The sequence below is a fragment of the Chiroxiphia lanceolata genome, chromosome 5 (assembly GCF_009829145.1).
Source record: "Chiroxiphia lanceolata isolate bChiLan1 chromosome 5, bChiLan1.pri, whole genome shotgun sequence".
NCBI classification, from domain to species: Eukaryota; Metazoa; Chordata; class Aves; order Passeriformes; family Pipridae; genus Chiroxiphia; species Chiroxiphia lanceolata.
Window position 1 is genome coordinate 58051234 of NC_045641.1, and position 17326 is coordinate 58068559.

Genomic DNA, 17326 nt, shown 5'->3' on the forward strand with positions numbered 1-17326 from the left:
TTTGTTCCTCTCCAGATGACACCCTGATGGGTTGATTTAATCATTCACATATGCATGCCTATTCACAATGCTTCCAAAATACCAGGGCTGTGACAGCATCTCACCTGAACTGCTCACAGTAACAGGGCTTGTCAGCAAGTGTTTGGCAAGAAGTCTCGAAGGATAAGAAGAAAAAAAAAAAAAATCAATGTTCAAGGACACTGCTAATATAAAATGATTCTACAGAATATGAGTGGGTGAGTGAGAGAGACCACTTGTGATGAGGAGAACACCTAAGCAGGTGCTTAATTTTAAGCCTATGCTCAAACTCCACTATCTTCCATTAGAGTGCATGAAGTCCAGTCCAAAATTCCCCGAGCAGGAATGGTTTACTGCACTGAGAGCCAAAGTGCTCTGATGGGTGGATCTAAGCATGCGCCGTGACCCACATGTCTGTTTAAATGATATGCCAGACTGGGGGGCACAGCACAAAATATTTAAGTGTAGCAGGATCACCGAAACACTTCACCACTTTTATTCCCAAAGGGAAATCTAATTAAAACACAGAGCATCTAGCCATTTGAAATTATTCTGGTTACAAAGAGCAGCAAGTCGTCCCCCCCGAAACAGTCTCTCTAGTGGATTGCCAGAGTACTCAGTAAGTTTCTGGAAACACAACTTATGTGCCTGAACTTGGTCAGGAGCAATCTGCTCTCCAGGATCTGCAGAATCAGGAGTCCTAGGGCCTGGCAGGGTCTCAGCCAGAACTCTTTCATCCACTTCCAAGTGAGGTGGCACCTCTCCCCACTCGAGCTGCCCCTAACCATCACAAGCTCTTGATGTTTTAAGCATCTGGGCCAGATTTTCAGATGACCTCAGAGCAAAGCTTTTCTGACTGTTTCTCCAAGACCAGATTTTCTGCCAGGTAGTCCCCTGCAGATATCTAACCAAGGCAAGACCCTTCCAAGCAAGGTTGGCACCCCATATGCTGAAATGTTCAGCCAATCTGATTACTTACCATGATGCCTAATGAGGAGACGGGCATAGGAAAATAAGAGCTGCCACCATGTCCTTGCAGAACCTATCTTTACACTGGACTTCATTCAGATCAGTAGCTCTCTGCTGTACATATGCTAGAGGGAATGAGAGCAGTGGAACAAACCTCCACCAGCATTAGCAATACTATTTTACAGAGGAGACAAGACTCGCCACAGTTATAGATGCCAGACTTGAAAACAAAGTAGCACTCCTCCAACAGCTCACACAGCGGGCATCTGCCTTATTAGTGGCACAGCACCAGTAGTAGCAAGTCACAAAGCCCACTCCAGACAGCACAGATAGAGCTGAACAGCAGCTGTCTTACCTGTCTGGCTTCCTTCCTTTTGCTTTTTACTCTAATCTTCCACAGTGCATCTCAAAATCGTCTGTGCCCCATACCCACACTCCTAGATGAGATCTTGTCAGCACTGCACATGGAGCCTACTGCATGAAGAGCCCAGGGGATGGCCAGGCCCATCTGTTAGAGGCTTTTCTCTGTGTGGGTTGGTGTTTTTATTTTAACTCCCTCTGCTTCTGGGCCCCTCTTCATCTCTTGCTCCTCCCATCTCCTTCTCTCTGCTCATGAGGACACAGTTTCCATCCTGGCTCTGGGCCAGCACATGTACGGGCAAAGGCAGAGCTCAGGAAAAGCCATCTTCTGCTCTCTTTCATCACATAAACACTGCCAGTTCCCAGCCCAGGAACACAGGGCCAGGCCAGAGCTTTGGCTGCAGTGCAGGGGGACCAAGGACCAGGGACTCCTGTCGAGGCTGAACACGGCAGCCTGGCCACAGTGCAAACCTCCTCTCCTGGCCTTCCTGCTGCTGATGAGCAACTTGAGGCTTTACCACAACCCAGGAGCTGCTCGTTGGATGGCAGACACAGTTCTGTCTCACGTTCAGCAAAGGTCACATGTAACAGCACATAGAGGTAACAGGGAACATTCAAGCCAAATGCTTGTTCACACCAGTGATTAAAAAAGGAGAACCAGAAGACCCCAAGCAAACCTGGCTGTCAGTGTCCCAGCACCGGGATGACGATCCTGCCCAAAACATATACGAAGGCCTCAGAGATGAACTACATCCTAATAAGTTTAATCAGTAAAAACTGACCTTTAATGACCACAAACTGTTGCATCTGGTCTGCTAAATCCTCGGAAGTAACAGTGTGCCAGCTACAGCTGGTTTCCCTAATCTGGGGAAGGGATGACACGCTGAAGCAAAGGAGGAAGGTTATCCCAGCACTCACAGTGTTCATTCCAGCAGGCCATTACTCTTTCAAGCCTCTATCCTTCCAACTATGCTTGAATTCTCTCAGCTGCAGAAAAGACAGAAATTAGGTTCTCAATACATGTTATCTGCATTAAAGAAAGGAGGCCCATTGTTTCAAGCTTCTTGAAAGGAAGATTTCCCATAAGCCCCCTTTTGGGATCTCTGTTGAAAACACACAGCAAATGTTTAGGCAACTTATTTAGCTTAGAGCAGTATAAACCCAGGGGGTTTCAGTACAGGATTACCCTGACCATCCCACCAGGATCATTCCAAGAACACAACCTCTCTTAGCAATTGCAAGGATGACGATACGGTTCAGAACTGCTCCGAGCCACCTCAGCACAGGAGGGACCAGACCATCATAACTGCAGAGCCCCAAAGGCATTGTGCTGGAGGCTCTATGCCCTGAGTTCAGTGAGCTCCTACCTCACTGAAAGACATGAACTGGTGAAGGCTCACATGAGTGGCAGGCAAGGATCCACTGCTTTGATCAGGAAGATTCTGGGGAATTATGACTTTCACCTCATCAGTCCTAAGTCCACAGACACAGAGTACCTTGACCCAATAGGTTGGTGAATCACATAAAGGCTGGGAGAGGTCTTGAATAAGACCAGCCTATAGGACCTTAAGTATTTATGTATGACAGAGATGATGCCCTTTAATGCTTTATTAACAGACTTTGACCTAATTCTCAGCCTGTTCTGTGTCAGGCTTCCACCAAAGGACACAGGCCTCGGCTGAAAATCCAAGCTGGTAGAGGGTCAGAGGCTCCAGGGACTCTAGCTTGTCTCAGGCACCCAACTTCAAGATCACCCAAGATCCCTGTGGAACCTTTCAAAAGCACAGCCTTCACAAAGCCAGGAGCCTGGTGTTCAGTCATATGGTCATCTTCACTAAAACCTGGGTTGAAACCACCACCAAATGCCATGCATATCCTCATGTTTTCAGCCTTTGCTTTCATTTCCAGAAGCTGAAAAAGCTGCTTAGAGATGAAAACCAGAAAAAGAAACCCATAAGCAAGAAAAACATGCTACTGTCCTTTCCACTGTACTTCAGAGCTACAGTCAAGAAAATGTTGTGGGTTAAATGCTGATTACAGATAGTACTCCTCAGATGTGATGTTCTTTGAGCCGTACACAGGCAAAACTGTGCTTGCTCACTTCTCATCAGGACTTGAATGCAACAAGAAATTTCTTTCCAGCTACATCCCACTCCCTTCTTCCCTGTGGAGAGTCTCCTCAATCCTTAAGGAACTGCAATGCAAGTGCATTAAAAGTCCTATTTCAGCATTTCCTTCATAGTAGAGGCCTCTTCCAGCCAGCTCTTGGGATCCTGCCAAGAGACATATCAGCCACTAGTACTTAAATCCTTCCGCTAAAAAATGCTTCCCTAAAGAGCTTATACCCCAGTTCTGGATGCCTAAGAGCTGATCATCACAATTAACCAGCCTCAACAAGAGCTTAAGAGAGGTCCTTCTCCACTCTCATGTACTTAATGGTGCACTACAGAGCCTTTTCTCCCCTTGGTCTGGCCTCCACTTAGCGAGGAGCAGCTTCAGCACAGTTCCAGTCAGGAAACAAATGTCAGGTGCTACAAAAGGAAGGGAGAACCAGCTGCTTTGAATGATGCATTTGGGGGATCCAAAAGAGCATGACACTTATTGGGCACTTCTGAAACACACAGCACCTCTCCACGTAGGGCTCTGTTGCATGAAAGTTTCACTGCCAAATTTCTTTAACTCCAGGCAAGGACTGCACTTGCCTCTCTGCCCCCAGAGCACCCAGCAAAACACAGATTTTAATACCTGTCCATAAGAATTAGTTATTATGGCTGATATTAAGAATAATTCACTGGAAAAGCTCCTCCTGAAAAATACAGCTTACACGGTCTTTATTTATTGTCTCCTGGTCAAAATTAACATTTTTAACATGCAAACTGTCATAGTTTGAAATTGCCCCCCCAGAGAGGCTGGGGGGGTTCAGAGGTGATTGGATTTTGGATTTCTAATGTGGCTCAAACTGCCACAAAATACACCAGGCATGGGAGAAAGACAAGCCTATTTTAAGTGCTTGACAAAAATCTAAATGCCCTTCTTGTTTTGGAGAACAGAAAGCAGACAGAGGTTGTCTCTGCAGACAAAATGTCCTAAAAGATGTTCAAAGGCAGTGAGCTGGGGACACTACTAAAAGCAGAACTTTGGAACACTGCACACACACTTGTGGTCTACAAGGAACACTGTACTTTGGGTCTGAGCTGCTGAACAGGGAGAAACTTCTTGCATGGACTGTCAGGACATGGACATGCCAAAGGCCAACCCGGGCTTCAGTAGGGATCACCCACAGGCAGAGAGTGGTCCCAGCAGAGCCATAAATCTTTAGCCTGCTTTTTACATCTCTGGTCACTCCAGTGCCTTTTGTTTTCAGTCCTTTCTCTTCCGTTTCTCAAACAGGCACCGTATTACCCTGGGAAATCCCATGGCTTTCCTCTCTTTTCCATACTTAGCATGAACTTAATGGTGAACATGAACACACTTAGTGTTTTCAGTTGTTTACAAGTCTGACCCAACATGGTAGCTATCGATTTTCACATGCTGAAATACCATCTGGATTATTTAAAAAAACTCCAAACAACAACCAAACAACCCCCTGCCTCCCAACCCCAACAACCACCAAACCCTACAAACACTATCCCAGTGACAACATTTCAAACACAACAGAAGGGGCTTCCCTCTGGCAGGATGCAATAACAACTCCCTTTTCGGTGGTTCAGAAAATGGAGCCAGTACTTTATTGGACTTCAGTACCACACACCAAGAATGAGTGGTCAGTAAGGTGGCAGCCAACATACAAACCAGCTTTTTAATCCGCCACCAACACCAGTAGCTCCCTTCCTGGTAGCAAATGAAAGCCCCATGGAAATCCCTTTGGCCACCTCTTTATCCTTTCAGCTGAGCTCCACGCTGGAGATGTTCCTTTCCAAAAGCAACAACCCTGTTTAAATGGCAAGAGCAAAGGTGGCTGGGAACACCTTAAGGTCAGGAACAACTCCCATACAATTTGCTGACCTGTTTAGGAAACAAACTATGCTCCTGCAAAGAGCTAAGTGCCCATGCTTAGCACTTATTACCTCCCGCAAGGCTCCAAGCAGTCAGAAAGCCACAATCCCTCCACGACCATCCCTTGTCCAGCACCAAGCATCAAGAGCCTTGATGCTTCTTGGACACTTGTAAAGTCAAAACCTCTGAAAGCATCCCAAATACACCTGGTATGGTTTACCTTCCAGTGTGCATTTGACACCCTGGGACCACAGCAGCAGCCAGCTGTAGCTTCTTCCCTGTTCTCTTCCCAAACACCATTCCCCCTCCACCAACTCCACGCCTAACCCATTAGCACCCATCAGCACCCATCATCCCTGGGTACCACAGCGGGAAGGTAAGCTGGAATTTTTCTCCCCGGGACAGGTGAATATTCTCACGGGTCCCCAGCGGGAGTCAGAAACATCACCCTGATAAGCTACAGGCTGCACCCAAGGGCAGATGTTTCCTCCAGCCGAAGGTAAAGTAAGAGAAAAGGAAGCTATCCAGTGCAAAGAGAGAGAAATGGAGGGCTACCATCAGGGAGGGATTCAGGGATTTGCCAAAACCGAAGAGAACTCTGGCTGTTTCCTCCGGTAGGGCCCGGGCTTCCCCCAAAGAATGTGCTTTGCGTTTCCTCGTCTGTTCTGTGCCGGAGACCGAGACAGGGCTGAGTTCGCTCAGGGGCCCTGTGCTGCGGGGCTGCCGCTGCTCCTCCGCCCCACCGCCCCCGACCCGCCCGAGGCCACTTTCCAGCAGCTCCTCACGTCCTCTCGGCCCTTTTCCCACCGGCCGAGACCCACTCCCGCAGCCAGCCCGGCACTCCCGCACCCGGCGGGATCGGAGGGAGCGGCAGCCTCCCCGTCCCGGCGGGAACGCGGCCGTGCCGGGAGCGCGGGGGCGTTCGGCTCACGGACCCCCGCTTTCCCTCTCTGCCGTCGAACGCGGTACTGGGGGGGGAACAAAAGCCAATCGAGGGGCGGGAGGGAAGACAGAATTAAGAGGCTTTTCTGGAGCCGCACCGACCCCCGCCGCTCCGGCACCTCTGCTCTCCCACCGTCCCGCCCGCCGGTTCCTCCGCGCCCCCCTTACCTTCCTCGGCAGAGCGGGGGGGCCGTGCCCCGGCATGACGGCGGCGGTCCCGGCGCCGGGCTGGCGGCGTGCGGACCCGCGGCTGGGGGCTGCCCGCCCGCCCCCGCCGCCACCGGCCCCGGCCCCGGCCCCGGCCCTGGCCGCCCTCCGGCGGGAGCACCGCCCCATCCCACCCCGTCCCGCCCCGTCCCGCCGCCAGGGCAACCGCGCCCGCCCCCCGCCCCGGGGGGGCGTCCCGTGCTGCTCACTCGGGCAGGGGGATGCCCGGGGGTAACGGGGAGCGCCCAGGGGCAAGGGGGGATGCCCGAGGGTGAAGGGGGGATGCCCGAGGGTGAAGGGGGGATGCCCGGGGGTGAAGGGGGCTGCTCGGAGGGAGGTGAGGGGTCTGCCGGTGTCGAGGCCAGAAATGAAATCCCGAGAGGAGGCGCCCCAGCCGCCTTTCTGGTTGCAAACAGAAGTACCCGAGGGAACGTAGAAAGTCCTTGCTCGCTACCAACTCAGCACCTGTCACTGCCACGGCTTCCCGCGGCTGATCGGGTCACAGACTCATCGCGGGAGAGCAGCTGACCAGGGATGCCCCGAGCCTGCAACACTATCAGCTGATCTGAGGTTGGGTATTAGGGAAAGGTTCTTCACCCAGAGGGTGGCTGCACACTGGAACAGGCTCCCCAGGGAGGTGGTCACAGCACCGAGCCTGACAGAGTTCAAGAAGCGTTTGGACACACGGTGTGACTCTTGGGGCTGTCCTGTGCAGGGGGGCCAGGGCTTGAACTTGCTGATCCCTGTGCGCCCTTTCCAGCTCAGGATATTCTATGGCTCTACGATTCAAAAGGGATGGAGCTGTGAAGGTCCCCAGCCCAAGCGCGGCCCCTTTCCCTCCTGTCCCGCTCCGGTATATCCTGATCCCGAGGGGACGCTCCCGCCGCGGAGGCGACAGCCCAGGCACGCGCCTCACTCACCGCGCGCGAGCCCCCGCCGGGCTCTCGCTCCTGTCCCTTTAAGGGGCGGGGCGCGGCCGCGCTGCCGCGCGCTGATTGGTCGCACGCGCGCCCCCCCGCCCCCGGCAGCCGGTGCGGGCCGCGGGAGCGCGCGCGGTAGTGGCGGGAACGCGCGCGGTGGTGGCGGCTGAGCGCGCGATGGTGGCGGGCGGCGCCGCGCGGCTGCTGCCGCTCCCGCTCCCGCTCCCTCTCCCGCTCCCGCTCCCGCTCCTCCCGCGCGCCGCCGGGGCCAGGATCAGGGTGGCGCTGCCCGGCCGGGCGGCCACGGGGCGCCCCGGGCTGCGCGCCGGGCGCTGGGGCGCCGTGGCCTTGGCCGTGCCCGTGGCCGTGCCCGCCGTGCCCGCCTGGAAGGAGAGGCCGGGGCAGCGGGCGCCGGCGTGGGCGGGGGAGCGCGGCGCGGAGCGGCCGTCCCCGGGGCTGCTGCGGCGCTTGGGGCTGGTGCTGCGGCTCGGGGTACGCGCCTGCGGGCTGGTGCTGCGCTTCGGGCCGCTGCTGCTGCTGTACCCGCTGAGCCGGCTGTGGCCCGGCATGGGCGCTCGGTGGCTGCGGCTGCTGCGCAGGGCGGCCGAGGCCGCCGGCCCCACCTGTATCAAGCTGGGCCAGTGGGCCAGCACTCGCAGGGACCTCTTCTCGGAGGCCTTCTGCGATGAGTTTTCCAAGCTGCACGTCGAGGTGAGCCCGCACCCCTGGGGCCACACCGATATGCTCCTAAGGAAGGCCTTCGGTGAGGACTGGACGGGCATCCTCAAGTTCCCAAGCCGGGAGCCGGTCGGCTCGGGCTGCGTCGCCCAGGTCTATAAAGCCTATGCTGACCTCACTGCTGTTGCCGGCTCCTGGGCCCAGGAGCTGCAGCAACACTCGGAGTTCAGGTCCGCTTTTGAAGCGTGGGAAGTGTCAGGCTTTAGAGGTCTCTTCAAGTGGCTGAGAAGGAGGAAGAGCAAGGAGACACGGGATGAGAGGAGCAGGGAGGAACTGAGCCTAGCAGACTGCTCCCAGGGAAGTGCCATGAGTAGGATGTCCCTTATGGAGCAGATGGCCAAACCACTCCTGAATGCAAATCCTTCATCAGCCAGACATCTCACGCCTGTAGCCATTAAAGTAAGTCGTACACCTGAACAGTAGATGTATGAAAACAGACTGTGCTGGATGGGGTCAATCAGATTTTAATTCCCACAGGGATGAGTGGCTGGCTAGGGCCAGGCAGAGTGAGAGAAGGGATGCTGTCTTCCTTGGTGTCCTTTCTTTTGTTCCAGCCCAGCGCAATCCACAGTTGTGGTGGCCCCAGCTCTTCCCAGCTGGAGAGCCCAAATACCCATGCTGCCTATGGCACTGTTTGACATGGCATATGGGTATTGGGAATGCCTAAAAGGGCCCAGTTTATGTAAAAAAAAATTAATATTAAGTGCACCTTCCAGACAGTGAAACCCCTCCTCTGCTCACATGAAGAAATCTGGAACAGACAGGTTCTTTCCAGCAAAGTTTATTTAAAGAAGCCTTATATTTGAGCAGCTTCTGTTACTAGTCAGGGACAGGGCTGGAGCCTGAGAGTGATGGAAAATGTCTTTGGGTGAGACTGTAGTCTCCGGCGCAGATATATTCCATTTGACAATTATAAAATGTTTTGTTACAACTTAATCCATGTCAAAATGTGAATTCTTCTGGGAACTAGCTGAAGAAGCTGGTTGGCTTCCAATCTAATAGGCTGGGTTCTGTCTACTTGGGATGTATCACTTGAGCTGATTGCAATGGAGTGTTTGGAGAGTTGATCTTGCCACTGCTCATTCTTGTGCAGGTCCTGCACCCTGGGCTGGTCCACCAAGTCCAGATGGATCTGTTTCTCATGAAGATGGGCAGCCGCCTCATTGGACTTCTCCCTGGATTCAAATGGCTCAGTTTGACAGAGATCGTGGAGGAGTTCGAGAAGCTTATGATGCAGCAGGTACATGCCATGCCATGGTCCCCACTTACTGAAACAAAACTGCCCTTTGTCTTGCTACTGGCTGGCTTTAACTGTTCACACTGCTGCATTTTAAAGGGTTAGATGAAGGCTGGCTTGTTCTTATGTTCTTTATTCTAATCAATCACATAATGTTATTGTAGGAAAGCTTATATGCTCACAAAGCAAAAAAGCAAAGCAATGACAAAATTTAACAATCTTTGATTTAAAAATACTTTTTAGACTTTGAAAATCAATCTGAAAACATTCTCATTCTTCCATGTTTTCTAAAGACACGGTCCTGAAATGTTGCTAATATCACACTTACAAAGATTTTGCTACGGGCTTAATTGGGCTTATGTTGCTATTAAAATGAACCATTATCTGCTAATTTCATTTCTGTGTCTAGATTGCAGAGTCTGAAGTCTGTAACAAGCTTTTGAAAGCCTTAATTATTTTCTGCTATTGCAAAAACTCTACATAGTAAATCCACATTGTAAACTGTTGACTGTAGTCAAATGTGACTTGAGGTCATTTAGTTCCAGTTTAGTCTGTCAGAGCTTTTGGTGGATGTGCTGAAGACTGAGGGTTAAGAGAACATCTGATAGGCTCACTGTAGTTTTAATTATCTTTGAAAAAACAAGAAGTATTCCTGGGATATTTCCCATTGTCAGATGAGGGAGGTGAAGGAAGGTTATCCTGCCTCCTTGAGCAGTAGCAGACGGAAAGAGGCCCTCGTGTCAAGACACTGCATCACTGAAGAGCCAGGGCCTGGACTTTGCATAGTGGATTATTTTGTATGTTTTACATTAAATTTCTTCCTGTTATGGCTGCCTCTCTGTTAAGTGAGGCTGGGGCTGCAGTTCATCTACCCTGTCTGCTTGCCTTGCAATCTGGACAGTAAGCTTTGGTTCAGGATCTTGTCGTGTCCTCGAACATAACACAGTCGTGGTCTATTTTGAGACAAAGTGCCTATAGTAAGGCACCTGGATTTCAAAGGTGCTGGGTTGTGGGCCATCCATTACCCAGTCTGTTACTCAGGGAAGCTATAAGCATGTAAAAAGTACCTCTGATTTTGTTTTCATTCTGGCTTTCTGACTAGTTTTGTTGGTATTGAGTTCTGTACGGTCCTTTCCTCATAAAGGATCCTGAAGATCTAACTCTAGCTGAATCTATTTTCCCACCTGCTCTTTCTGTTTCTCCCTTGAGATTGACTTACGCTATGAAGCCAGAAATCTGGAGCGCTTCCGACAAAATTTCCTAGATGTCGATTTTGTGAAGTTTCCAACTCCCCTTTGGCCTTTGGTAACAGCAGATGTTCTAGTGGAAACGTTTGAGGTAAGAATTTCAGGGTCTCAGAGTGGTGGTAGTAGTGAGATGGCCCTGGAGAGAACATGCCAAGGAAGTTTTTTTTTTGAGAAGGGATCAGAGGCAGAAGGATGCTTTTCTCTTATTTGCTTAAGGAGAATTGGTGTCCTTCCTTGGTGTCTCTTCCAGTATTTTTGTTCGTAAGCAATGCATCCCAGAAGACAGGTGGCAGACAACTCCGTCTAGAAGTGGACACTTAGCCTGAAACCAAGCAGACCAACAGTGTCTCCAGCCACCACCATGTGCTTGCCTGTACTTGGCAAACCAAACCACACTCCAAGTCTCTTCTGTGGTGGGTCAAAGCAAGGAGCTCAGCAATCTGACAACTTTCTGATGCTTGCCTTAGTTCCCCTGTGGATGTTCGAGGCATGGACCAAAGCTACTCTCAGCCTTAGTTTTCCTGCATTTGATCCTGGCAAGAGTATTTCTGTCCCAGAAATACTATCCCTCTTTGCAAAGAACAAACCCTTGCTTCTCTCATGTTCTCTATCACACTAGATACAGCCTCTATATGGCAGGTCCTTTTTAGGGCATTGTTGCCACCTCCCCTGAACTCTTGGCACACAGATAAAGGTGTGGCTGAAGATGGGACACAGGGTGTGTTTGACTCCAGCCCTGTCTTTATTTCAGGAGAGTGAGCCCATTTCACAGTACCTGCACGCGGAGATTGCCACAGAGCTGCGGCAGAGACTTGCAAAGATGGGCATGGACATGCTGCTTAAGATGGTAGGCACTTGGCTAAAGCTGGAAGTGAAGGTTGTTTTCCTGCAGAAGCTATTCAGTTGGGATAATAACACAATATGGCTAAAGAGAGAACCCATTTACTTCCCACTTCTCCTACCTGCACCCATGTCCGTAGGGACATGGACTCAAAAGACACTGTTGTGCCTTTGGAGGCAGCCCCTGGATGCCAGGTATCTTGTGGTAACCCAAGACTTGGGGCACTGTGGCACAGCACAGCTCCTGAAGTGGCAGAGGGAGGGTCTGTACTTAGAGTACAATGTCACACAAGGCCTGAGTAAAGCCTGGCCTAGATAGACCACTGCTGTAGAGTCTGACACGGAGCTTCCTCCACTGCAGACGGGCCATCTGCTCGCACGCAGCAGGACCGGCCTGTGCACCTCGGTCAGTGCACTGCTTAGGAAACACACTAATCCATTTAATCAATATTCACATATTGCCCAACTACTGTGTAGTGCAACATAATTGGCAAATACTGTGTGCTCTGCAGAGACTCTGGATGCAACTCAGGGAAAACAGCAATAGCTGATTTCTTTATCAGCTCCTTCTCTAAAACTGCCTTTCTGTAAGGGAGAATTAAATATAGAGTAAAGAAAACAAACCTGGCCAGATGCAGCTTCTGGCTATCTAGTTCTTCTGTGGCTGAAATAATCACAGATGATCTGGAGAGGAGTGTTGAGAGGGTGATACAACTGCCTTGTGAGGAACCATGAGAACTAGCAGGAAAGAGTTGCAAAAGATACTGACAGTACTGAGTGAGTGAGTGGGCTCTATATGTCAGATGAAATGCAGCTGATAACTGCAGCATTGTGCTAGGGTGATGGCAAGCCTCCAGTTCTGACTCCATGGAGTATGACAGGCTCTGAAATAGCTTTTACTACTCAGAAAAGCAATGGTGGAACTAGAATAGTTTTACGCTAATGTTGGTTTCAAGTTTTAGGAGTAAAAAAGAATTAAAGAGCAAAGAAACAACATTATGTCTTTAAGTAAAACAAATACCTGTTTCTTGAGTACTCTGTGCAGTTCTGGTCCCTTGCTGTCCAAGACCCTCCAGTTCAAGGGCTGTAACAGAACTAGAAGAGGTGCAGAGGAAGGCAGACAGGATGATTCCTGGTGTGGAGTGGCTTCTACACTCTAATGGTCAAATAAGTTGGACTCTTAACTCTGGAAAGCAGAGAAATTAGTAGCTTATGCCAGAGATAAATGCAGTCATGAGTGCACAAGAGTGAATATTAGCAGAGGTATTTTTTTCAGGCAACACCTAAAAAAAATGTTTTCACACAATTCTAATTATTTATATGGTAGTTGGACAAATTCATAGGAGAAATCCATGAAATACAATGATGACCTTGGGGCAGGAAGTCCTGCAGTCCCAAGTGGCCAGGAGATTTAGTGGGGAAGTGCTGTTTTGTGCTTGCCCTCTTGCCAGTCCTTTCTGGTGCTAACTGCTAGCAGAGTCAGAGAAGGGCTACGTAGATTTGTTTCCTCTTAGCTTGTTTTCTTTACTTTCCAATACAGTTGTAAGGTGGATTGATGTCCTGGACTAGACAAACTTAACCATTTACTGTAACTCTTGGCACTGAATGGCAACTGGCCTATTCTTACTGCATTTCTCTTTGCTAAGGCCCACTGGTGTGCTCTCAGTTTAGAGTTAATTACCAAAGAGCACCTCCATTCCCAGCTGGGACTCCTGGCTGTCCTACCTGACCTCTAGCAAACACACTGGATTGCTCCACACAGCTCTGCTGACTCCCTGCCGTGTCAGCACAGCTGGTCTCCAGCAGAAGCCGTGTGCTGTGGTGCTGCCAAGGGTAACCCACCGTCATTAGGGATGACTGCAAACAGACCAGGAACAGCCCTCTGCTGTTTGCCTGGGAGTTTTGGTGAGGGCAGGTTTGGTTGGAATGAGCTTCTCTAAGACTCACCTGTCCTCTAGATCTTTGTTGACAACTTTGTCCATGCTGACCTGCACCCCGGGAACATCCTGGTTCAAGGCACGGCCCGTGTGAGCAGCAGCTACAAGGAGCAGACGGCCCTCGTGGACCTGTGTGACACGCTCGTGGTGGAAGTGCAGCCGCCGCTCCGGCAGCTCTGCCTGGTGCTGCTGGATGCGGGGATCGTGGCGGAGCTGCAGAGCGCTGACATGCAGAACTTCCGGGCGGTTTTCACTGCTGTGGTCCAAGGACAGGTGAGGCCTCTGTCGTGGGGCGGGGGAAGGCTGGAGAGTCTGACAACCCAAGTGAGGGTTTTCTCTCTATTTCCCCTTAAAATCCTCCCTAAGAGGGGCAAGGAGACTTGCTAGCATGGAAGCTATACCAAACACAGGGCTAAGACGTTCCCCCACAGCAAGGACGCTGCCAAAGTGGAACAATTTCAGTGGCCCAGGAAACAGAAGGTGCTAAATGGGAAGTATGACTGCCACTCCCTGGTTAGGAGTGATTCTGCTGCAAGTTAGGACTGCCTGGGAGCCACTTGCATTGGAGACCGTTGCAGAATCTGTCAGGTTTTGCTAGAGAAGAGGAGGGAATGGATTAACGTCTTGATCTTCCACATGTTTCCCTTCTTCAGCCTTGCTGCTGGAAAGCCCACGTGCCTTCCTCCATTTTGCTGTTGTGTCAGCAGCTGTAGAGAAGAGCATGGTAGAGGGTCTGACTCAGAGGGCAGGCTCCTGTGTATAAGGAGAACTACTTTATCCTCCTTCCCACTTGAAATACATTTTCAGATGTGCTAGAGAATCTAGTGCTAATGTCTCCTATTCATTCTGAGAACAAACATCTGTGCTCATACTTGCCTGTTGCTGTTTGTCAGCTGCAGGTTGAATGGCTCACCAGCATATCTCAAGAGGGACACATTTTGTCTTGGTCTGTTTAATCTGCCGAAGCAAGCCAAGGAATCCATGCTAAACCATGTATTCAGGCCCATCCTGTGCTGCCAGATATAGTTCTCAGCTACTGAGCAAGAACTGCAAACAATTGGCTGCAAGTCACCAGCGATCAAATCCTGATTCTCCTCTCCAACTTGTTCCTCAGGGGGAGAGAGTGGCAGAGCTGATCCTCCACCACGCCCGCGCCAACCAGTGCCAGGACATCGAGCGGTTCAAGGCTGAGATGGCAGAACTAGTGACCAAAGTCCGGGGGAACACCATTGCCCTGGGGAAGGCAAGTGCACCATGTCTCATTCTCACTTACCTGCAATTCAGTGCAGCTTGGCACTGAAAACTGAAACAAAAGGGTTTTTTTGATCAGTTGTTTGCTTCTTTTTGTATTCCAGCTGCAGGTGGGAAATCTCCTCTCAAATGTCTTCAAACTATTGATGACCCATAAGGTGAGGTTCTGTCACTGTCTGCCTTCAATAACTGGAAGTTTATTTGGGGAGGGAGAACTACCAGGAACATGAAGGGCTAACAAGGAGGGGGACTGACTTCTAAAATGAACTGCTAGGAGAGGAACTGCAGGAATGTAACCAAGTGTTGCAGGCTTGCTGTTTCTCAGCATGTTTCCAGGTATGTCGTTTTTGTTGTGTTTTCTTGGTCTTAGTACTGCATTTAATGGCTGATGTTGTTTACTAAGAGGAATACTGTTGTAACACATAGTTTTTCCTATCTTTTTTTGTAGTCTCTTAGAAGCAGAAAATGAAATCTAATATATATTCCACTTCTATAGCATTGCATGCTTTCTTCCCTGGACCTCGTTCTTGATATGGGGTTATATAACAACACCAAGCCACTTTACTGGTTTGTTAGAGGGCTCAAAGGTGAGAAGTTTCTCACAGAACAGAGATAACAGATAACTACTTATAACTGATTATTTGGGGAACAAGTTTCCGCAGCTGCAAACAACTTTGGAAATCAACAGAGCTGTGGTGGCCTGAACTAGAGGAGATGAAAAAGTTGTCAGCCACTTTGCTCACTGTGCAAAGGGTCCCTCTAAACATTCCTTTCTTAGAGGTTTTTGTCATCAAGCCTCATTAAGTAGGTTTCTAGTGAAATGAAATGTAATTTAGGCCCTTAAAAAGCAAGTCCTCCCAACTTAATGAATTCTTAGTGCCCTGGTATGCTTTGAAACAATCCTGGTACCTGGCTGGGAACTGGGGAGTATTTTATTCACATACAGAGCAGAGAATTATTTCCTCTGACCTATGGGGTGTTTTATGGCCATTCAGGTGAGCTGCCTCTTACACAAGTGCATATATTCAAGTATGTTGGATATTACTGCAGCCATGGTGAGCACTTCTAAGATCCTGCTATTCTTGTATAGAAGAAAAAATAAAATCCATTCCCCTTTTTGTATGAAAAACAAACTCTTGGATTCCCTTAGTGCACTCACCCTGAAACTGTCTCCTTATGTTTGGGCCTGCTGCTGGATTTCAGTGAATTCTGAAACTCCAGCTGGTAGAGTTGCATTAGTTTCAGGTGTACATGCGCCCTCAGCAGCCTCTTCCCTTCCCTCTCAGCTTAGCCAGAGCTGGGACCTTGGTTGAATGGGTACAGAAGAAAATAAGGTCCACTGAGCCCATTTAGTCTCTTGTGGTTCTAGGTGAAGCTCGAGAGCAATTTTGCTTCCATCATCTTTGCCATCATGGTTCTGGAGGGACTAGGTCGTTCACTGGACCCTGAACTGGACATCCTAGAGGCAGCCAAACCACTGCTCATCAAAACTGCAGCTTCTGTCCTCAAATAGACTCCTGTGGCTGCTGCCCTCTCCCTGTGTGGGGTTACCTGTGCTGTCTGTGAGCCAGCAGGAGGGAAGCTGAAGGTGAAGTCACTTGTGCCCTGGGGACATGCTGTGCAATGGTTACTGTCCATTAACGTTGCCTTCAGTCGTTTCAGCTGAGCACCAGGCATGGGATGATCAGATCTATTCCAGAAACCAGAAGACTTTGCACAGTTAGACATTTCTGACTCCTTGCACAATTTTAAGAGCTAATGTGCTCTGGTAGTTTTAAAACTGACATACGTAGCTTAGGTGCACAAGATGACTGCAGCCTGATGAGAAAAGCAGTCTTACTTGTCTAAAAGTCTTCAAAGAGATGTTCATTGATCAAGTCTGTTTTGAAATCTATCAGGTTTAATATTTAATTTACTGACTTACCTGTCACTGTGGTATAAGAAATGATGTTCTAACATCACCTAAGCAACACAAGCTGAAAAAGCCAATAAACCTCTTTGTCTTTTGTACTTTTAACTTCTACCTTTATTGTAGAAGTGTCCCAAGATCCTGCATGTAGTGGTCTGTTCTTAGTCATTTTGGATGATAAAAACAGACCAGTCATTTTTTTTTTCAAACTTCTGTACTTCAGCACATTATTATGGGAGTTTGATTGTAAACAGCAAAATAAAATATTTGCCTAGGCAGAAAAACCTAATTCCATAATAAAAAACAACTTCTGGGAATATTTGTGCTGCTCTTAATTTTTCTGGTTTTGAAGCTTAAAAGTCTTTTTTTTCCCTCTGTGTGCTTCCTTCTATTACCCTCCCCCATGCTAGTGTCACCCTATTTTACTCAAAGACTTAACTGATATGCAGATTCTTGGGGTTTGCTTCCAGTAGCTGCAAAACAAAAAGTCCAAGAATTTTCCTAATGAATCAAAAACATGTTGTGAATGTTTAAAATTAAATAAAGCCAGCAAAAGAGCTAGATTATATGTGGCATTTACAGTCAGTTATTTTAATAGTAGTATTAAAATTATTTTATGGCTGCATTTTAATAGTGAGAAATACAGTCTATGAATGATTGGAAATACTGTGATATTAAATATATTCCCAGATATACCATATGTGAAATGGCAGTAGTGCAGGCTCTCTGCAGTGGTCTGTTCTCAGATGGTTAAG

General features: G+C 49.2%; 2 protein-coding genes across 2 annotated transcripts in view; one reads left to right on the plus strand and one right to left on the minus strand.

Annotated features, from left to right (window-relative positions):
* The window catches only part of DENND2A (DENN domain containing 2A), a 57608-nt gene extending 51077 nt beyond the window's left edge, over positions 1-6531 (minus strand). The window contains 1 exon segment of the mRNA XM_032689027.1: positions 6454-6531. The gene's annotated coding sequence lies outside the window, so the exon portion shown is untranslated.
* Positions 6532-7589: 1058 nt separating this feature from the next.
* ADCK2 (aarF domain containing kinase 2) lies at positions 7590-16888 on the plus strand. The gene is made up of 8 exons (XM_032688961.1): positions 7590-8549; positions 9244-9390; positions 10597-10725; positions 11386-11481; positions 13433-13684; positions 14526-14654; positions 14767-14820; positions 16032-16888. Exons 1-8 carry the CDS (start codon positions 7590-7592, stop codon positions 16173-16175), a joined length of 1911 nt encoding a protein of 636 aa, XP_032544852.1. The 3' UTR covers positions 16176-16888.
* The last annotated feature ends 438 nt before the right edge of the window (positions 16889-17326 follow it).